At 41.6% G+C, this 23,691-nt stretch overlaps 1 protein-coding gene and 1 long non-coding RNA gene across 3 annotated transcripts in view; both read left to right on the top strand.

Moving 5' to 3' along the window:
- desi2 (desumoylating isopeptidase 2) overlaps positions 1-10,981 on the top strand; it is a 34,801-nt gene extending 23,820 nt beyond the window's left edge. For both annotated transcript variants that reach the window (XM_066696660.1, XM_066696661.1), the window contains 3 exons: positions 3,026-3,119; positions 4,947-5,088; positions 8,617-10,981. In XM_066696660.1, the coding sequence (XP_066552757.1) occupies positions 3,026-3,119; positions 4,947-5,088; positions 8,617-8,865 (485 nt within the window). In that variant the 3' untranslated portion in view covers positions 8,866-10,981. The remainder of the gene's footprint in view (positions 1-3,025; positions 3,120-4,946; positions 5,089-8,616) is intronic.
- A 9,633-nt stretch (positions 10,982-20,614) lies between these two features.
- Positions 20,615-23,517, top strand: LOC136719079 (uncharacterized). The gene is made up of 5 exons (XR_010805355.1): positions 20,615-20,799; positions 21,314-21,652; positions 22,216-22,282; positions 22,814-22,858; positions 23,146-23,517. It is a non-coding gene; the product is annotated as an uncharacterized LOC136719079 (long non-coding RNA).
- The last annotated feature ends 174 nt before the right edge of the window (positions 23,518-23,691 follow it).

Here is a 23,691-nt window from a genome sequence, read left to right as displayed (position 1 = left end):
TTGAAATGTCTGCCTGGGAGACACCTTGCTGATGCAGTACAACTACCTTGTGTCTTGTTGCTGTGCTCAGTCTTGCCATGGCGTATGACTTTTGACAGTAAACTGTCTTCAGCAACCTCACCTTGTAAGCTGAGTTTGGCTGTTCCTCACCCAGTTTTATTCCTCCTACACAGCTGTTTCTGTTTCAGTTAATTAGCACCTGTTTGGTATAATTGTTTCATCATACACCTGACTATATGCCTACAAAATCCCTGACTTAGATCCTTAGAAGAATTGATTCTATTCTGAAGGCAAAGGGTGGTCACACCAAATATGGATGTAGATTTTTCTTCTGTTCCCTCACTTTGCATTTAGTTAATTGATAAATATAATCTATTAACATGTCTATTTTTGAAAGCATTCTTACTTTACAGCATTTTTTCACACCTGCCTAAAACTTTTACACAGTACTATATATATATATATATATATATATATATATATATATATGTGTGTGTGTGTGTGTGTATATGTATGTGTATATATCTATATATACAGTGAGGGAAAAAGTATTTGATCCCCTGCTGATTTTGTACGTTTGCCCACTGACAAAGAAATGATCAGTCGTGGTCGGTGTATTTTAACAGTGAGAGACAGAATAACAACAAAAAAATCCAGAAAAACGCATTTCAAAAAAGTTATAAATTGATTTGCATGTTAATGAGTGAAATAAGTATTTGATCCCCTGTCAATCAGCAAGATTTCTGGCTCCCAGGTGTCTTTCTTAAAGGGAGTGCTCCTAATCTCAGCTCGTTACCTGTATAAAAGACACCTGTCCACAGAAGCAATCAATCAATCAGATTCCAAACTCTCCACCATGGCCAAGACCAAAGAGCTGTCCAAGGATGTCAAGGACAAGATTGTAGACCTACACAAGGCTGGAATGGGCTACAAGACCATCACCAAGCAGCTTGGTGAGAAGGTGACAACAATTGGTGCGATTATTCGCAAATGGAAGAAACACAAAATAACTGTCAGTCTCCCTCGGTCTGCGGCTCCATGCAAGATCTCACCTCGTGGAGTTTCAATGATCATGAGAACGGTGAGGAATCAGCCCAGAACTACACGGGAGGATCTTGTTAATGATCTCAAGGCAGCTGGGACCATAGTCACCAAGAAAACAATTGGTAACACATTATGCCGTGAAGGACTGAAATCCTGCAGCACCCGCAAGGACCCCCTGCTCAAGAAAGCACATGTACAGGCCCGTCTGAAGTTTGCCAATGAACATCTGAATGATTCAGAGGAGAACTAGGTGAAAGTGTTGTGGTCAGATGAGACCAAAATCGAGCTCTTTGGCATCAACTCAACTTGCCGTGTTTGAAGGAGGGGGAATGACCCCAAGAACACCATCCCCACCGTCAAACATGGAGGTGGAAACATTATGCTTTGGGGGTGTTTTTCTGCTAAGGGGACAGGACAACTGCACCGCATCAAAGGGACGATGGACGGGGCCATGTACCGTCAGATCTTGAGTGAGAACCTCCTTCCCTCAGCCAGGGCATTGAAAATGGGTCGTGGATGGGTATTCCAGCATGACAATGACCCAAAACACACAGCCAAGGCAACAAAGGAGTGGCTCAAGAAGAAGCACATTAAGGTCCTGGAGTGGCCTAGCCAGTCTCCAGACCTTAATCCCATAGAAAATCTGTGGAGGGAGCTGAAGGTTCGAGTTGCCAAACGTCAGCCTCGAAACCTTAATGACTTGGAGAGGATCTGCAAAGAGGAGTGGGACAAAATCCCTCCTGAGATGTGTGCAAACCTGGTGGCCAACTACAAGAAACGTCTGACCTCTGTGATTGCCAACAAGGGTTTTTGCCACCAAGTACTAAGTGGAAGGGGTCAAATACTTATTTCCCTCATTAACATGCAAATCAATTGATAACTTTTTTGAAATGCGTTTTTCTGGATTTTTATGTTGTTATTCTGTCTCTCACTGTTAAAATACACCTACCATTAAAATTATAGACTGATCATTTCTTTGTCAGTGGGCAAACGTACAAAATCAGCTGGGAATCAAATACTTTTTTCCCTCACTGTAATGTATGTATATGGAAATATATATGTATTTATGTATATATGTACAGAAGAAGGGATCACCATATACACACACACACACATACACACATACAGCTCTGGAAGAAATTAAGAGACCACTTAACACTCTTAATTTTTTCCAGAGCGGTGCATGCGTATGTGTGCGTGTGCATGCGTGTGTGTGCATGGTGATCCCTTCTTCCAGTCTCTCTAGTCTGTGGTCCATTTCCCTTTTATAATCTCTTTAGACACTCATTCCATTATTTAGTCGTCATCTTCTCATACTGACAATACACAAAGTTCAGACTCTCCATTTAAGCCACAGAAGCTGATTCCACCTTTGAGTGAGATGTAATACTCCGATGGCACAATACACACTCATGCCCTTATATTAGGAAGATGGGACTCTCATGTATATCAAACTGCCTTGATTGCCTTGGTTTCCGCTGAACAGATAAAGAGACGCGACAGGAGAAAAACCCACACGTCTTTCTGACCCAACCTGTGTCACTCGTTAGGGATTATGTGATTTAGCGCACTTTTCCGTATTTCAAGAATTAAGATTGCCATTAACACAGGAAGGGGGATTCATGCGTGAAGCCGTGGTCTGTAAGCTAATCAGTAGCCGATTTATCTGAGCTCTGCTCAGTTTCGGTGTGTGTCGGCCCATTTATATGCATCGAGCACAGTGTCCCAGCAGGCGGCCTGATTAATTAACAAAGGTTTCTGACAGGCCGGATTAGCACATCAGAGGGGAAGGATGTTCAGCCCTCAAACCCCAATCAGCTCTCTTCGTATTAGCCTCTCCATCAACCGCGACCTAACGCTTTGGACGAGGGGACATTGGTTGGGCACCGATTGGGATGGGTTGTCGGGGGTTGGATTCTTTGTTGCACTTCAATTTGTCCCCCCTAATTTTGCATTTAACTTATTTATTTTCTTTTTTAAGAATTTGCCTATGGAGGACACCCGTACCCATTTTCAGGGATATTTGAAATCACACCTGGCGATGCCACAGAGCTTGGAGACACTTTCAAATTCAAGTGAGTAATGTCAGGATCCAGACAATGGGAACCTAACGACCGCTGGGCTTTTGTTTCCAGAGATCACTTACACAGCGTTTCAGTATTATCAGTGTTGGCAGGGCAGGTGTTCAGCACTCTCCTCTAAAGGTGACAATGCCACTTCTGTGCGGATAGGACCCGGCCGTTATTTCCAGCGACAAGATAAAAGCAGTATGTAAATGTTTCCTGCTGAACGAGGGACGATCCAGCTCTCTGGTTCATTTACTTAATTGACTTGCACGGTTAGGATTGTGCTGCTAAGTGCTGTTCGCAGCAGCTCTTGGACTTGTCAGGCTGAAGGAGGTAAGTACAAAACTGACTGATTATGTGAACTATTAAGTGAGAGTTGGTTTAAGACATCGGGTGGAATCTGTCATGGCTATGAACTACCAGTATCGCCTTACGGTGGAGAGTTGTTCTTGCATTGAAGACAATCAACACAGTTTTATATATATATATAGCATTGCAAACATATCTTGCATTTATATAGCACCTTTCGTCCCACTTGGTTGTTGCTGCACAGCCATTTTGCGCCAGTAGCTCGTTATTCTTCCGAATAAGATGGTTTTAATACCCAAACAACCAATCAGATGTAATAAATGTGTGTTTAATACTTATCAGTTCACTTCCTGTCACTTTTTATTTATTCGTTATTCATTTATACTTATTCATTAATGACATTGACAAAACCCACAACGCCCTGCCAGTTAAAATGAGCAGCTTAGGCATTGTGATATCATGACTGGTACACATATCTCACACACTTCCCTAATGTGAAGTTGATAAGTGCATATAGATCTTTTATGTGCTTCCCACACAACCACCTCTGACATGGGCCTCGGACCCACGGATGGGCCTCACACATACAGAGTTCTGCTCTCCCCGAGGGTGGCAGGCTGGCACGCCACAGAGGGAACCCCTCCGCCAGAGCCCAGCGGCCCTGACAGCGGACTAATTCAATCATGCCACATGAGTAGGCTTCCCCATCCGCGCTGAGGAGGAGCGTAGGCGTGTTGACATGCATGTTCGCCTGTGTGAGTGATGCAGGAGGGCGTTTGGGGACTGCCGTTGTACTCCTCTCTTTTTTTTGTGCCACACAGTGATGGAATGTGTGCAAACAGGTGTTCACTGTGAGTCTGCATTATCAGCCAGTAGAGTCAGGGAAAAATCAAAATGGAAAATGGAACCGGGCCATAAGAATGAGCTAATGCAGAAGCTGAGCACCCTGAGGTATATGTTTATATCTGTCTCTCCCCTCCAGCTCCTGTAATGCATACCTCAGGGTTCGTTAAATACGTGGATTTTACCCGTTTGGAGGAAGGAATTAGACACTTAAGTATATCAATCTCAGGTTCGCACGGTGAAATGTGATTATGCCCCTTGTATTCTGTAAGGACATGTTCACAGATGATGCTACATGACATCATTGCAGCCCTGCCTGGCACAGTTGGTAACACTGACACCAAGAGAGGGGATTTGCGGAGGCCATTTCCCAGGGATTTGCTCAGCTGGAACGGACACGTGCTCGTATATGTTACTCGCCCAGTGTGCAGCTCTGCCTTGGAAAGGATCTACTTGTAAAGCACAGGAAGTGTGACTAAGACATTAGTAATTTTGTCTGTGCCTACGCAAGGTCATCTGTGCAGAGAGGGCAGGGCATTTGTATGTAGGATGGTACCTCAGCCCGTATCTACTGCTCAGATACGGCGCTCAAATATGTTGACCTCGGTGAGAATGTGGTTCAGGTTCATCGCGATACTGGCCATTTAACCTCGACCGCTCCGAACCTTCTCTCCCTCCCTGCAGAGAAGCCATTGTCCTCGGGAGCACGGATTTCGCCGAGGAAGACATCGAGAGGATCGTGGAAGAGCTGGGGAAGGAGTACAAGGGAAACGCCTACCACCTCATGCACAAGAACTGCAATCACTTCTCGTCAGCGCTGTCCGAGGTAAGTCCCCCCAGCTGACCACAGTACAGAGATGGTATCGCCTAAAAAGTAAAAAAAGGGGCTTCCCAAGAGCTTTTGGGGGCAGAGGGGGTGGTACTGTACTGTTTTAATGATAGAAGTCTGTAGAAAAAATTAAATAAGAAGATATCCTCGTATCGTGTATTTGTTTTTCTTAATGACTGTACAATGAGTAATATCCACATTAGAGACTTTGCTTAATATCCGTATGCTTATATAGGCATGAACACACACATATACATAGACCTAGCCATTCCCAGGCTGTATATCAGTATTAATCACTTCCTGACACATGTTTTCTGGTACCGAGCACAGCTTACCGCTGTAGCGAGTCAGGAAAAGCATCAATACTGCGTTTCTCGGCCACGTTGCACAAAAATAAAAGTGAGCAGATTTTCATTTCGGCCCACAGGAAGGTAATTCTACCACAAAGCTAGACAGTGACCGATTAGTTTGCTCTGCTACATGCCTGGACTAATCTAAATCTAAATAACAGCGCACTGTTTAACTTTACACGTGTTCCCTCTGATTGGAACAAGCGCCGGGAAGCTGCTCAGACAGCGAGGGTGATTTTACATATTTACAAAAGGGAGAGAAAACATGGCCTGTGGAAACAAACACTGATATATTCCCTTGCCATTTGCTTTGCGTTGAAGACGTTTATATGAGTTGTAATCATTAAGATAGGGGTGTGCTTTGAATAGACCTCAGCTGTAATACAAGGTGGCTTTTTCATTTGGTCTTGATAGTCCTGATTAATAAATGTACACAGGTTAGCCGTTCAACTATTCAGCTTTTCCAGTGGATACATCCAGAAACTGAAAGTCAAAAATTGAAATTCATGCATTCCTTTTTCTGTTCACTGTGACCTTTAAAGGTATCTGATCATGGTAAGATTTTTGTTATGACAACTAAATAAAAATAGGAACGGAAACTGCCTTGATAGCAGATATTTCCAGGGGAGTTTGGTTTGGGGTTTTGTGGTTTAACACTCACTCCTTGTTGTCATGCAGTGTGGGACGTATCTTTGATCCAGGACTCTTTCACATCATTTGTGGTCTCCGTTTAAAAAATGTCATGTTTTAACCACAATGGTGTACATTAGATGTAGCCGCAAATTTTAATATACAGCTCTGGAAAAAATTAAGAGACCACTTAACATTGATTTCCGAACTTGAATCATGACTAGCTGACAAAGCATCTGTTAAGATCTTCAGTCTGTTATGACATTATCCACCTTCTACCGCTAATTTCCCGCCTTAAATGCTTTTCAACTTAAGAAATCGCATTGGAGGCAGGGTCTTTCTTGCCTTTTCCATAATGAATTGGCGTCTTCCACAATTAAATTCAATTTGAAGGCCTGTCTCGTTAGTACTTGCCGAGGAAGGCAGGTTATGGCAGATGCAATTCGAGGCAGTTCAGAGCAAAATCCAACTTATGCGCTCTCCCAAAACGGTTTTATCACCTGAAATGACTCCATGTATTTTCTGTGTTTTTTTACAACATTTGTGCCTTGTCATGTGCCATTTCTTGTTGTAATCCTGGATTCAGATTAGGAGTTGGGGATTATGGCTTTTGTTAGGTTTAACAGAGTTGTGAGCAGACCTGATAAAGACTTGCCCACTAACTACAGTATACATTGTTTGGCAGTGAGGTTCTAAAATATGATTGATTAGGATCTGATTATTAGGATTGTTTTATATTCCTTCCCCAGGTTTATTTCCATATCTTCCAGCTACCAAAAGGATGCAAACCAGTCTTTAAGGCCAAGGGTGGATTCTTCTTTTTCTCTCAAGCCCAGCTGGGCAGGCGCTTCAATTCACAAAGGATGCTATGGCCACAAAGGGACACACCCAGTTGTTATCATGTTGGCTAAACCTGACTTGACTCCTCCTGTCTCCCACGCCTCCCTCCCCCAGGGGTCCTGTCAGGGCCCAGACACTCGCGTCTCGTGCGCCGAGCTGCTTAATACCCTCTGCTCTAGATAACGGGGCTGAAGATTGCACAAATAAGATTAGCCATGCGGCCTCCTCGCACACTGTTCCCCTCACTTATCACCCTCGGAGCCACTGATACGACTCGTTTCATAAAGTGTGCTGTATTGAATCGAGAAGGAGTGGCATAAAGGGAAATGAAGATGCATGACTGTGAGATGAGACGGGGCTGGGTACCACTTATGAAAAGATAAGACCTGTTGAGGAAATGGTCCGCAGTCCATTCTCTTGATCTGCCTCATCCTACTGCGTTTCTATAGCTACTATACTTTTTGTCATACTTCCTGTTGTAGAACATCGCCCTTCCTTCTAGTATATCAGTATATTTCAGCTGTGAACAGGTCGCAGTGGTCTTTTATGGAATGCTCTTTCTATTCCCGTTCAGACTCTTATCTTAATTAGTCCCGGAGTCCTCGTACTTTAGACGGAGACAGGGAACTTTGCACAGTATTGCAAGCAGGAAGAGTTTCAAGGGAGACCGTGTTTATCCAAACTGTATAGTCCGTTACGAACTTAATCCCAAAACGGAAGTCTTCATGCGAGACTGTCAGCGTCTCCTGGAAAGAAAACATCTCAATTCTCTTGTGGGGGTTTCTCTAAAAACATTAGTTTCAGTCTGTTGCAATGCTAGTCATTTGAGCCAAAGGCCAAAATCATCAAGCTTCATGGACTTCCAACAAGTGGGTTAATCTCATTATGAGTCATGGGCCCTTAAACACATTGCTAAGCGACGGTTCCGAAGCAACTCTATATTGAACACTGCCCCCCCCCCCCCCCCTCCGTTTTTGAGATAGATAATGCAAATTGAATGCTGAAACATCAAAGTTGTAGATTCATGCCTGCTTGTGCTTACTTTGTTTCTCTAATCATTTAATAAATTTGATTCTCTATCTCTAAAAACCTTATCCCTCCAGTTCAGATGTGGTGTTTCCTTCTACATATGGCTTATACCTTTTCTAACCACAATAGGACTTTGCAACACGAACCAAATGCGTCTCATTTGCTGCTGTAAACTAGATATGTGGGATTCTAGTCCTGGTATTTATATGATTAACTTGCCAGTAGACTCCCACGCATTTTCTGCCCGGTTGCTAATATATAATGAAGGTTTTCTGACTGAATGTAAATATTGAAAGACAGCTCTTTTATTCAAATATACTGACATAAAATTAACGGTTAGAACTGGTTAAGAAAAAGTAGGCCAATGACGATAGGCTCATTCTTTGATAATCAGTGTAAATGATAAAGTGCTACTCAAATCTTTGCTTTAGGCATGCAGGACACACACACGCACACACACAACGACAGTATTATATCCAAGTCCCACACACTGCAATGTTTCCCCTCAGGTATTGTATTTAATGGTGGGGAAATGAGCAAAGAAATTCTGACTTTCGGCCTAGGGTTGGATGGTCACGCAAGCGGAGGGCTTTGCGTTGGAAGGGTCCCACCAACCGTTTTGTCAACTCGCTCTTTCGCAGAGCCCTTGGCTGACCCGCTCTGTCCCCTGTTTCAGATCCTGTGCGGCAGGGAGATCCCACGCTGGGTGAACCGGCTGGCCTACTTCAGCTCCTGCATCCCCTTCCTCCAGAACTGCCTGCCCAAGGAGTGGTTGACGCCGGCCGCCCTGCAGACCAGCGTCAGCCAAGAGCTCCAGGGAGAGCTGGAGGAGGCCGAAGACGCGGCCGCCACCGCCTCGCTCCCCTCTACCTCCTCCTCCTCCAACTCAGTGCTCCCAAGGTCAAGCCACCATGCCAAGCGATAGGATCTCAGACCTCCACACTGCACAACGGGGCGAACGGCCTCCTCCCGTTTGTAAACTGTCTTATGCCTGTGCAGCATCCAAAACCGCCTCATGAAGGACTGAGATTGACAGAACATTCCTTTTTTTATAATTCTGAAAGAAAAATCAAGAAAAAACAACAATATTTTTAGTTTTTCTAGTCCTTTGGCCTTTTGTTGATTTATACTCAGGTTTATACAGATTTAGTCAATTTATAATCAGTGTTTTATGTTGTTTTTGAGGTAGTCATCACTTGATAGATAACGGTATCTTTTTTAGAACACACGTAGTTTTAATGTTTTTGGTTTTTTTTACTTTTGTTTACAACTGATAGTGGTGTAAAAAGAAAAAAAAGGACAAACAAGAAGTTGCCATCAAAACCTGACACTAACAAAGTTTTCTTCTGACAAACAAAGGAAAGAAAATGACATCTAACTTTGTACCCACCTTGTGGGAGTGCCTGAAGACTTGTTTAATTACCAGCTCGTTTGAGCTCTGCACTGTTTTTCAAAATTGACTCCTACTGACTCAAACAACTGGCGTCAATGTTTTCAACGGTAGGCTTTTTCGAATACGCTATGTAGCAGACACAGTGTAAGAATTCTATATATTTTTTCTTTTTCTGAATCAAATGTATGACATATGAGGTGTGATTTTAAGAAAGTTTATTTCAAACTCTTGTTTTATTGTCTAGTGGTTGACCTTTTTTTAAAAGTTTTAATCTGATCAGCACAAATGGTTTGTGTTGTTTAATCCTGTGTTAGTTATATTTTCACTTTAGTATTCAGGGATACACTTCCTGAACCATGACAATAAAACCCTTACTATGTGAACAAACGTGGATGAAATCTGAATACGATCCTCCTAATTTGAGTCTTCTCAGGGCTGATGTTTCTGTGGGATAATTTTCCCCATAATTTTACCAGGGTAAACTGACAGTCATTTTCACTAAACAAACTAAATTTTGGGGGGATTGGTAGCTGCTGAGTACCTTATCAAATCTGGATGAACTCTACAACCTGGATATAATGAAATTCCAGGTCAGCATGTCGCTGCGGGTCCCGCTGGCAGAGATAAAGGTCACGTTTATTATGAGTTTCAACAAGTCTTCATAAATAAATGAATATATATAAATGGATCAGCATTGTTTTAACACAGGGTAATCGTCTTTTATAACATGAAAAGTATTTCTGCCGCTCAAATTCCAGATTGTGTCAAATAATCCTGGTAAATTTGTGTGGTTAAATGGAGGCATCCTTTGTTTACCTGTCTGATTTGGGTAAGCCATTTTATGTTTTGTTTTGGGGGTGTTTTCTTCAAAAAATACTTTTTGAATAATCTTAAAATCATAATGATTTGCTTTTCTAGGGCCCCTGTGGACATTGCATGACTACATTTCTTTTCAAAGTCTGCCACAATGTTTCTCTCCTAATTGGACAGGATTCCGCAGCCAAAGGGCTCCTCTCCGGTCAATATCCTATATTTGTTACCAGTTCATACTGATTGGAGAGTTCTAGTGCAGGGATAATCGCACCAACACACGCCCTTTTATTATGAGCACAGTTTATGCGTGTGTGTTGTTGAAGGGGCCTTGTGTTTTTGCCAGCAGGGTTGCAGCCTCCTCTGCTTCCTCCGGCATTGTAAACAATTCTGCTGTACAATTGACTTGATTTCAGGCCCCAAAAACGTGTTTTCAATTGTCTTCTAACAAAACCAAGGGCTTAACTCTGCGTGTTGCCGAGAGCAGCCTGTCACGTTAATCATTTGAGCATCCATGATTGCGCCTCTCTTTTTAAGTTGACTGTTCTGTCAGGGCTATTGTAAAACCTCTACACAATTTAGCACATCTGTGAAATGAAAAGTAAAGAAACGCAGTGATTGAGTGGCTCAATTATATAAAAAACTATTGACAAGAGGGGGAGGAAATTGCATTAAATATAGGTTAGGTCCTGGAGTACAACATCAAGCATTCAAATAAAATTCAACCTTTCTCCAAAACCGCTTCGCTTACGAAAACGAGGTATTTTCTTTGGCCAAAGCATTCAGTACACTGTTAAGATAAATGCAAACTTAATAATAAAAAAGTGGCTTACGAGGATATGGATATGGTGTGACTGTAGTCTTGCTTGTCTTTCCTGATTTAGATGTTCTTAAAGCTGAGATTTTTGTTTGCTCAGTATTGGTAATCAGCTGTGCTTCACTTGCAAACCTGTTGGATTAATAGACCAGAATTGTGTTTTTATGTTTGTTTTTTAGTTGTTTTGTAAAAGTAAAAATGTGGGGTTCATTGTAAAGGTGAGGTTTACTTGACAATAAACCCCTTGACTTAAACTGTTAGGTGGCTTTTCACCCAACCAATGTTAAAAACAGTCTCTTCCTCCAAAATTCCCATTTGCCCAGTGTTTATTTGTTGCTAAGTCTGTGCAGTATGTCACAAAGTCTGCACAGAAATACAAGAATAGCTCACTTACCTGAAAATAACTAACTAAAATGATCACAATTTAAAGCTAAAACTGTCTTTAACAACCTAATCTGGCTGATTTGGGGGCTCCCAGAGGGACAGAGCAGCTGAACTAAATCACTTTGTTACAGAGAAATCCCCAAGCACCTTTTCCCCCAAGGCTTTTGTCGACGGTGCAATTCTCAACGGATCAGGGCACCTTCCTGTAGTTGGTTCTCACCCGATTGCTTGTCGTCTCGTCTTTCACCGCATGATTGTCCTTCTGTGGTCAAGCTGTTAACGAGCATGTGTAACGCGCCAGGATTTTCTTGACACAAAGGAAAGGTGTTTTTTGAATTGAAAGCGCTGAGCCCTGTGAATGTACACCAGCTTAGGGCTCATAGAGGGATTATGTCTGGTGACAATGAAAAGAGTCTTATGAGAGTTCTCCCATGACAACCTGCCCTTGAAACGGCAACAAATTGGAAAGGGGAGGGGTGTGTGTGTGTGGAACATAAATTAATCGCAATGTCTCTCCGGAAACAGGCTGCCATGAAGGAATTTCTGAATTTGACGTTTATTTCGGGGTACGCAGAAAATCCGAAGATTCGATTTGAGATGAGATTGTGGTGTCTTTTGTCCTCCTTCAAGAAAATAAATATAAAATATACTGCAGGTCCTTGAGTTCTACTTGAGCCATCCGCCCATTATAGACTAAATTAATTAGATGTGTAATTGGTGCCCAGGGATCACTAAACTGTGTACTCTCACAGTCTATTTGTTCTTCATAACCTAATTGGTTGTAGGACTGAATGGACAAGAAAGAAACGGCGATGCACTGCCAAATGTGTGTTGATGCCTTGACCATACTGAAAACAGTCCAGTGTGCTAAACTGCCATTTCTATTTGCAAATTGTAACATTTGCACCTCCGTCAATACACCTATTATTGTACATCAAAGACCAGAAAGGGGATTTTGCTTATTAAAACTGGCGTTTTTTGTCTGAACACCTGCTTTGTGTTATTTTTAACACAATTCTGATGTGTGCTTATTTTGTACAGTGACCTGTTTTGCATATGTCTGTGAGTCTCTGCATTTTCACTTTTGGCACCTAGTTAATGTGACTGAAACAGACTGTCAATGTAGCTGGGAACTGTCAGCAACATCATACAGGTGTCATTGCCAGACTGTGAGTTGTCCAATATTACATATGAATGGACATATACCCTCAATGTTAATACTATTTGAAACCCATCAAAAAGATATGAGTGACAGGAACATCAGGTTTCATTGCTTAAATCATTCTTAACTGGTTCTTGACACCCATACTGATGAAACTCGGTAATTAGTAGCGAGGGGGGTTACTGAAGATAATATAACATAAATATGAACATATACACTACATGGCCAAATGTATGTGGACACCCCTTCTAATTAGTGGATTTGGCTATTTCAGCCACACCAATGACAGGTATGTAAAATCAAGCACACAGCCATGCAATCTCCACAGACCAGCGGTGGCCAACCGCCATCTCCCGAGCTGCATGCAGCTCTTTAATCCACCACACGTGGCTCTCTTCTAGAAGCGTAACAGAACATACAGTGGCATTCTGGTACCGCAGATTTCCGCAGTTCTGACCAGAATTTTATAATTTAGCCAAATAATTCACGGTATTCATGCATATTCCACACAAAATTATGAAAATCTGTATATTAAAAGGCCACTCTTATCACCGTAGCAAATAATAATGAATGTCTCCTATGCTGTGCCTGTGCTGAAAGCTGTCCGCGCATGCGCATATGGGTCAAAAGTTGTGACCTCTAACTGCCGAAAACTGTCCCCTGTCAAACCAATCACAAAACGGGAGCACATGCCTAGTCGGCTTCATCTCGGTAATATACGCATTTTTGTTAAAAAACTCCAGAAGACGATAATCTGAAAAGATTCAACTCTCGTAGCACACAGTCAAAAACAGAATTTCTGACCTAAACAATGCCATTGAATCGCAATTGTGTTCAGAGCTTCAGAAATACGAGTACCTCAGTTTAGCTTATCACTTAACCATGTCTTTTGAATAAAATTATATGATTTAATTATTGCTCAGTGTTTTTACGACAGATCTAATGTATATTGCACTTGTCCGCTAAATAAACAAGAAGAAGAATAGCCATTCAAGTTATAATATATCAAATACACACCATTACATTTGTATGATATAATATTACAGTATACACTCACCTAAAGGATTATTAGGAACACCTGTTCAATTTCTCATTAATGCAATTATCTAACCAACCAATCACATGGCAGTTGCTTCAATGCATTTAGGGGTGTGGTCCTGGTCAAGACAATCTCCTGAACTCCAAACTGAATGTCTGAATGGGAAAGAGAGGTGATTTAAGCAATTTTGAGCGTGGCATGGTTGTTGGTGCCAGACGGGCCGGTCTGAGTATTTCACAATCTGCTCAGTTCCTGGGATTTTCACGCACAACCATTTCTAGGGTTTACAAAGAATGGTGTGAAAAGGCAAAAACATCCAGTATGCGGCAGTCCTGTGGGCGAAAATGCCTTGTTGATGCTAGAGGTCAGAGGAGAATGGGCCGACTGATTCAAGCTGATAGAAGAGCAACTTTGACTGAAATAACCATTTGTGAAGCCACAACACGTACAACCTTGAGGCGGATGGGCTACAACAGCAGAAGACCCCACCGGGTACCACTCATCTCCACTACAAATTGGAAAAAGAGGCTACAATTTGCACAAGCTCACCAAAATTGGACAGTTGAAGACTGGAAAAATGTTGCCTGGTCTGATGAGTCTCGATTTCTGTTGAGACATTCAGATGGTAGAGTCAGAATTTGGCGTAAACAGAATGAGAACATGGATCCATCATGCCTTGTTACCACTGTGCAGGCTGGTGGTGGTGGTGTAATGATGTGGGGGATGTTTTCTTGGCACACTTTAGGCTCCTTAGTGCCAATTGGGCATCGTTTAAATGCCACGGCCTACCTGAGCATTGTTTCTGACCATGTCCATCCCTTTATGACCACCATGTACCCATCCTCTGATGGCTACTTCCAGCAGGATAATGCACCATGTCACAAAGGTCGAATCATTTCAAATTGGTTTCTTGAACATGACAATGAGTTCACTGTACTAAACTGGCCCCCACAGTCACCAGATCTCAACCCAATAGAGCATCTTTGGGATGTGGTGGAACGGGAGCTTCGTGCCCTGGATGTGCATCCCACAAATCTCCATCAACTGCAAGATGCTATCCTATCAATATGGGCCAACATTTCTAAAGAATGCTTTCAGCACCTTGTTGAATCAATGCCACGTAGAATTATGGCAGTTCTGAAGGCGAAAGGGGGTCAAACACAGTATTAGTATGGTGTTCCTAATAATCCTTTAGGTGAGTGTATATACACACTTGGCTCTTTGCAGAACTCATGGGTACTTTCTGAATCTTGGTCTCCTACCCCTGCCATAGACAAACATTGGCAGTAGAATGGGTCATACTGAAGAGCTCAGGGACTTTCACTGTGGCACTGTCATAGGATGCCACCAAGTTCAAATTTCTGCCCTGATAGAACTGTCCTGGTCAACTGTAAGTGCTGTTATTGTGACATGGAAACGTCTAGGAGCAACAACAGCTCAGCTGCAAAGTGGTTGGCCACACAACCTCACAGAATGGGGCCGTCGAGTGCTGAAGCGTGTAGCATGTTAAAATCGTCTGGCCTGCAACAATCACTATCGAGTTCCAAACTACCTCTGGAAGCAACATCAGCACAAGAACTGTTCATCGGGTGCTTCATAAAATGGGTTTCCATGGCTGAGCAGCTGCACAGAAGCCTAAGATCACCGTGCACAATGCCAAGCGTTGGCTGGAGTGGTGTAAATCTTACCACCATTGGACTCTGGAGCAGAGAAAATTAGTTCTCTGGAGTGCTGAATCACGCTTCACCATCTGGCAGTCCGACAGACGAATCTGAATTTGGCAGATTCCAGGAGAACACTACCTGCCTGAATGCATAGTGCCAACTGTAAAGTTTGGTGGAGGAGAAATAATGGTCTGGGCCTGTTTTTCATGGTTCGGGCCCCTTAGTTCCACTGAAGGGAAATCTTAACGCTACAGCATACAATGACATTCTAGACAAGTTTGCGCTTCCAGCTTTGGGAAGGCCCTTTCCTGTTTCAGCATGACAATGCTCCCATGTCCAAAGTGAGGTCCATACAGAAATGGTGTAAATCATGCAACCTTATTTTGGCAAATATATACACAAATTCATATACCTTCCTAATTGAGAAATGTAGACTTGTTATAAAAGAGTTAACTGTGACACTGACCAATGCAACACAGCAGGAATCAAGAAAGCAGGACTGCCATGCCCCGTCTGTAGCATCAAATTCCAATAAGTCAGCAAAACCGAAGGTGCATGGTGTCAGTTGTGTCACAGCGCTCCTAGCAGTCACACGTGCATCAGGTGGTCTCCGATATTGTTTGCTTTTATGTTTTGCTTTTTACATTTTTTTGAACATTCGCTGCAAAAAATATTAATGTGTTTGCATATGGGGTTCTACCACAGACTGTGCTGGGTGTTACCGTAATATGCAGTACATATACTGTACTACCTTTCTGAAATCCCAAATATTCTGAATTCTGAACACATCTGGCCCCAAGAGTTTCAGATAATGGATTGTGAACCTGTACTTTATATATTTCATAAGCCAGGGCACCAAACCCCAATACAAACTACATGCTGCTAACAGAAGTGTTACCCAGCTTCTTCCTCATTTTGGTAACAAGCAAGAATAGGTGACTGATAACTTAATCACACATTAAGTAATTCTACCTCGGGAACGACCATTGGGTCATTTACATTTCACATACAATGCACAATTAACATTTGGTAAGAGAATTATTCATATATCCAAATGTATCCTCCACTGACATGGGCATCAGACCAGTCCCCCCTGGAATTCCAATAAATTGCAAATTGAACATTACAATAAAAGAACACCTGACTTGTTTGCTATCATCTGTCATGCTTTGAGGGACTTGAAATGTAATTGATAGAACTAAAACATGTTAGAAACTTTAGGTAACATTTGTACCATTTTCACATTCCTCAAAGCCAGGGGTGAGCAACCTAAATTTATCAATGGGCCGCAAGTCCAGGTGTCAAATAAGTGCCTGGGCCGCAAGACCCATTTTACTACCATTACAAGCCACAAATGCTACATTTTAATTTAAAAATAGCAATATACTGCAATAAATACATATTAACAATGTAATAACGGAGTAACACGATACAAAATAAACTGTTGTCATAGATATACTATTCTATTTTTTTATTCTGTTTTGGGGGGTGGGGGGAATGGTCCTGGTCCGCAAGTGGATGCACCCCTGCTCAAAGCCATTACACCCCCCAATACACATTCTGCAGGAGTCAAGGGAGAGGAATGAAAGACTGCATTGACTTGAATTTTATTACCCAAAATCCGACCAATTAAGAGTTTGGAAGGAAAGAGATTACAATCTATTTGTCTAAAACATATTTAAAAAGAAAGTTATAATCTAACAATTTGGAGTGGAACAATTCAACCCTAGGAGATTAAATCCAGGAAGATTGAAAGGAACTGAAGTGGAAACCCAGACAGGAATCAGAACTAGAACTTCTCCACCAAAAACCTGGAAGCTTTGCTACCGTCCTCAAGTGGGCACAGTCTGTCAGCCCTCCCCACTATCGAATGTCTGCATAACTGAATCTCAGTAAACAACACAGTTAGTATATGTCGTGCACTAGTCAAGGATTAGGTAAATCACAATGACATAGAAACGTAGTTGTGTATTGGATCTAAATTGGAAGCTGAAGTGTAATATGATTATTTTGTTTTGTGCCTCAAGTCCAAACTCAAGTATTAGATAGATCTCTCTCTCATTCTCACTTTTAATCTTATCCACCCTGCCTGTCTCTATCCCATGTTTGCAATTACATGTTGCCCATTTACATTTTTAATAAACCTATATCTTGTATAAAACGAAACGGCCTCGAGGTGAATTCATGCAGGTCAACCTCACCGCTAACCTGAGTTAAAATATTGTGGTAACTTGCATATCAACCGGTCTTGTTTTCAGAGGACTTGATCGCTGTGGGTTATACAGTGAGGGAAAAAAGTATTTGATCCCCTGCTGATTTTGTACGTTTGCCCACTGACAAAGAAATGATCAGTCTATCATTTTAATGGTAGGTGTATTTTAACAGTGAGAGACAGAATAACAACAAAAAAATCCAGAAAAACGCATTTCAAAAAAGTTATAAATTGATTTGCATGTTAATGAGGAAAATAAGTATTTGACCCCTTCGACTTAGTACTTGGTGGCAAAACCCTTGTTGGCAATCACAGAGGTCAGACGTTTCTTGTAGTTGGCCACCAGGTTTGCACACATCTCAGGAGGGATTTTGTCCCACTCCTCTTTGCAGATCCTCTCCAAGTCATTAAGGTTTCGAGGCTGACGTTTGGCAACTCGAACCTTCAGCTCCCTCCACAGATTTTCTATGGGATTAAGGTCTGGAGACTGGCTAGGCCACTCCAGGACCTTAATGTGCTTCTTCTTGAGACACTCCTTTGTTGCCTTGGCTGTGTGTTTTGGGTCATTATCATGCTGGAATACCCATCCACGACCCATTTTCAATGCCCTGGCTGAGGGAAGGAGGTTCTCACTCAAGATTTGACGGTACCTGGCTGCGTCCATCGTCCCTTTGATGCGGTGCAGTTGTCCTGTCCCCTTAGCAGAAAAACACCCCCAAAGCATAATGTTTCCACCTCCATGTTTGACGGTGGGGATGGTGTTCTTGGGGTCATTCCTCCTCCTCCAAACACGGCGAGTTGAGTTGATGCCAAAGAGCTTGATTTTGATCTGACCACAACACTTTCACCCAGTTCTCCTCTGAATCATTCAGATGTTCACTGGCAAACTTCAGATGGGCCTGTACATGTGCTTTCTTGAGCAGGGGGACCTTGTGGGCACTGCAGGCGTAGTGTGTTACCAATTGTTTTCTTGGTGACTATGGTCCCAGCTGCCTTGAGATCATTAACAAGATCCTCCCGTGTAGTTCTGAGCTGATTCCTCACCGTTCTCGTGATCATTGAAACTCCACGAGGTGAGATCTTGCATGGAGCCCCAGACCGAGGGAGACTGACAGTTATTTTGCGTTTCTTCCATTTGCGAATAATCGCAATAGTGGAGAGTTTGGAATCTGATTGATTGATTGCTTCTGTGGACAGGTGTCTTTTTATACCCTTTAAGAGAGTGCTCCTAATCTCAGCTCGTTACCTGTATAAAAGACACCTGGGAGCCAGAAATCTTGCTGATTGATAGGGGATCAAATACTTATTTCCCTCATTAACATGCAAATCAATTTATAACTTTTTTGAAATGCATTTTTCTGGATTTTTTTGTTGTTATTCTGTCTCTCACTGTTAAAATACACCTACCATTAAAATTATAGACTGATCATTTCTTTGTCAGTGGGCAAACGTACAAAATCAGCAGGGGATCAAATACTTTTTTCCCCTCACTGTATGTATGGGAGTCACTAGATAGCAGGATTTTATTCAGCAATTATTATTTCTTCTGATATCGATACCAGGCAAACACATCAAACTCCAGTTTAAAGTCCTAGGCCGATCGAAAGTACTTACTAATAAAAACAATAACTGCAAAACAATAAATTAAAAACAATTTGTCAATTGCAACCTTTTTGCTGTATCATAATAGAGCAGTATCCCTTATCATCCCTTTTTTAACACCATTATTTACAATGGTTTGTGGAAGAACTTGACTGGCCTGCACAGAGCCCTGACCTCAACCCCATCGAACACCTTTGGGATGAACTGAAACGCAATCCAGGCCTAATCGCCCAGCATCAGTGCTCGACCTCAATAATGCTTTTGTTGCTGAATGGAAGCAAATCCCCTCAACAATGTTCCAACATCTAGTGGAAAGCCTTCCCAGAAGAGTGGAGGCTGCTATAGCAGCAAAGGAGCGACAACTCCACATCAATGCCCATGATTTTGGAATGAGATGTTTTGGCCATATAGTGTACAGTGCATCCGGAAAGTATTCACAGCGCTTCACTTTTTCCACATTTTGTTATGTTACAGCCTTATTCCAAAATGGATTAAATTCATTATTTTCCAAAAAAATCTACAAACAATACCCCATAATGACAACGTGAAAGAAGTTTGTTTGAAATCTTTAGCAAATTTATTAAAAATAAAAACAGAAATAGCACATGTACATAAGTATTCACAGCCTTTGCCATGACACTCAAAATTGAGCTCAGGTGCATCCTGTTTCCACTGATCATCCTTGAGATGTTTCTACAACTTGATTGGAGTCCACCTGTGGTAAATTCAGTTGATTGGACATGATTTGGAAAGGCACACACCTGTCTATATAAGGTCGCACAGTTAACAGTGCATGTCAGAGCACAAACCAAGCTGTGAAGTTCAGGGAATTGTCAGTAGACCGCCGAGACAGGATTGTATCGAGGCACAGATTTGGGGAAGGGTGCAGAAACATTTCTGCAGCATTGAAGGTCCCAATGAGCACAGTGAGCACATCATCCCTAAATGGAAGAAGTTTGGAACCACCAGGACTCTTCCTAGAGCTGGCTGCCCGGCCAAACTGAGCGATCGGGAGAGAAGGGTTTTAGTCAGGGAGATGACCAAAAACCCGATGGTCACTCTGACAGAGCTCCAGTGTGTCTCTGTGGAGAGAGGAGAACCTTCCAGAAGAACAACCATCTCTGCAGCACGTAAAAGTGTTATGACTTAAACTTGTTATAAAGGTGAGGTTACATCATTACAAAAAAGACCAACCTCTTAAATTTCAATATTTCAAAATGTCTCATGTTCAATACCAATGGAAAAGAAAATACTTGGTTTAATTTAAGATTAAGGATTTAATTCAATAGCAGGACATCCGATCTTCTCTAATTTCAATGGGTGACGTGCTTTCACAACTTTACATTCACCCTTGTAATCACATACAAGCACACAGCATCCTGAAATGTGGATACACTGTAATTAGAATTGTTTGTTCCTTTGACTTGATCAAATTAAGAAAATTATGTATTTAAAATGTCAAAACCTCTCATCTCATGCTATGCAAAAGAGGTTAATCTTTGGGTTGGTCTCGAAGGGTGGGTGCGTGGGTGGCTTTTAGAGTATATATGGGAGCCATGTGGATCCTACAGCATGTATCCAGAGGAAAGCAGCACAGCGTAAAAATGAAGGCTTCATCTGTCGCAGCACTGGCACTTCTGGCTGTAGTGGCTCTGATGCCATGCAGTACCGATGCCAAGGTGTTCACCAAATGTGAACTGTTCAAAACGCTGACTACAAACATGACTACAGCCATGCCAAAATGCAACATGACAACTAAGGAAATGATTGCAAAAGGTGAGTATTTTATTTCCTTTTTGTTTGATTGTTTGCTTGCTTCAGCAGTGACGCAACCGAAATTTAATTCTCTTAATACTACCAGCATACTTGAAGCAGTTCTGTAGGATCCCAGCTCTTGAATCGGAGCTGCCACCTTTTACACTAATAGTCAAGGTGATAATCCATAATAATCCAATCAGGCAGACACTTCATGCCTTAGGAAGGACATTTGTCCAGGCTTTTCACCCTTAACTGTGCCTGAGAACCACCTGCAGCAGATTGTAATATAATTTCAAGACAATATAAATTCAGATCATTATTTACATAGTGTACACTGTATCAATACCTTGGCATCAACTTTCCACAAGGAATGACTGAATGCTTATTCTTATCGGTGTACCAGACTGTTCAGCTGAACCCAATAAATTTAATCTTTCACAAATGGGCTCTGTGTTTTCTTGATTATCAGTTCAATTGCAAGATCACAAGGGTCTTTTTGGACCTTTTACATTCCAATTTGTGTTTGTTACAGTGGTCTGCAAAGCTGAGAAGACGACCAACTTTGACACTACTACTGTCAAGGCTTCCAAGTCCTTTAACGTTCCAGTAAAGATTCTGCAATTAGCTGGAATCGACGCTGGAGAAACTGACAGAAACGGCAAGTCAGACAGACCTGGTCCACCACAAAATGGCCCCCATGGGAAACATGGGCCTGGAGGTAGGAGATCGCGCTCTCCTGACAACACTTCGCCCGGTGAAATGAAGAGTGTTGATTTAGGCAACCTTTATGGGCTCTTCCAACTGAGCAACCGGTTTGTCTGCAGCGATGGCCACACTGGGTCACGCAACATCTGCCAGCTCCAATGCAGTGGTGAGTAGATATGATTTTAAGGTATTAAATGGGGGGCCAAAAATCTTCATTCCCACTTTGTGCACATTTTATGTGAAATTTACTTGTTTAATTACACTGGTCTACAGCCAAAATGCTTCTGAAATAAACTGTTGAACTTTACTAATTCTTGGTCACTGAGAACAAAAATGATGCTTAAAATTGTTGATTGGCTCTTTTCAAGATATGTTACTGGGTCATTATATACGACGCTTCACTTGGGAATGGTGGAGGATAAATGAGTTATAAAGGGAAGGGATCTCAATTTAAACCAGAACTTACTAAAATACATCTTTGATTTGGATCTATGAATAAATCTATGACTGGGTTTGGACAGTATTTTGATTAGAACAATGAATGATGCAATCTGAACCTGGTTTTCTGAACCTGATATTTATATAACCCTTTTGCTGATTTGTAAAGTGTTACATAAACCGGACCGGTAAAATATTATCTTGTAAAGCAACCATAAACGCATGACAAGACCTAGGTTTACAATTTATGATTGGGGAAAAAAACCTGATTGAGATATTTTCTTTGTTAAGCTCTGCTTGATGATGACATCTCCGATGACATTGCCTGTTTGAAGACAATAACCAAGACCATGAAGGAGTGAGTATCAGTGACTGAAAAGGAAAAGTGATTCAAGACTTCAAACAAATGACAAACAGCCAATTTACAATCTGTCAGATGCCACCAAGTTGCTTAGTCCTGAATGCTGAGCTTGAACAAGTGGACACTTTTCCCACATGTCCCCAACACTGCTGGCAGTGACTAAACTAGTACTACTGAAACATTTGTTAGCTAGCATAGCTGTGAAAGAACAGGTTTGTTTTTTGGCTTCTCAATTTCAAAGACTTGCTATAATTCTGTGGGTAAAAGCTCTCTGGTTACACTGGAATACATTTGCATTGAATAAATTTAAAGTGTTGTAACGGAGACCTCTACTGTCCAGTAAGGCCTATGGCATGACCAGGAGCATTGGTAACTGTACTCGCACTTTTGTGTTTTTATGTGTTTTATACCTTAAACATTTCACCAGTAGGCCACCATCTCTCACAAAAATGTGTAAAACAAACAATTTCTGAAATGAAATAAAGGAACAAATCCTCCTAGTAAACTGTAACACTTTATTTTTTATAGCAACATTCCTGCTAATACTGAAGCCACGAAGAACGTAAAGATGATGTAAGTAAAGTTGTGCAAAAGCTGAACAGCACTAAACCCCTTCCCAATGTGCAGTCGCATAACTCTGTAAAATGTTTAAGAAAGTGAGATAATGTGAAGTACTTTAGTTAAATGCCTGTATCAACATGTGGGAAATAAAATGCCACATTACTTGGAATGCTTGTACTTTAAAATGGTCTGGCATTCTTTTCCAAATGTTGCCGGTCAATCTGAAACGGGGACTAAACCTATGTGATTGTGTATATGACTACATACAAACCAATGTTACGCATTTCCTTCTTTTCCAGGATGGAATCCGTGTTCAGCAGTGATTGTCTCTCTGTGAATGCAGACACGTACTTCTCAGAGTGTGTCTAAGATGCCCACACATTGACAAACACTAGCCTAGTAATATAAAAATGTCTATTTTGTTCCCACCCTTTAATTGCATGATCCCACAGCTGTTGCATGATTCCTCAACCAATGGGACATCTATTTAGCAAGCACTGCTACCAGAATAACAGCCTTCAGTTACCATTCAAATATAATTCATTTCATCATATGGGTTGATATTCTATATTTGTGACAGTGACATCGTTCCATCTGTGTGCTATATGTAACAGCTGAAATTAAACTTACTGTGACAATCTTTTTTCCAATAAAAGCTAGTTTTATTTCACACAAAACATTGACCAGTTTTCATGTATTCCTTCTGATGCAAAATGTAAATGTGTTTATTACCTGACAATCACCTTAGGATGTACTGCAATACACTTGGCTTTGACAATGAAAGAACATATTCAAACTGTTATCTACTATTTAAATTATTTGCACACTAGTTATTATTATCATGG

Source organism: Amia ocellicauda, chromosome 23 (genome assembly GCF_036373705.1).
Source record: "Amia ocellicauda isolate fAmiCal2 chromosome 23, fAmiCal2.hap1, whole genome shotgun sequence".
Classification (NCBI taxonomy): domain Eukaryota; kingdom Metazoa; phylum Chordata; class Actinopteri; order Amiiformes; family Amiidae; genus Amia; species Amia ocellicauda.
This window is presented reverse-complemented; position numbering and strand designations above follow the sequence as displayed.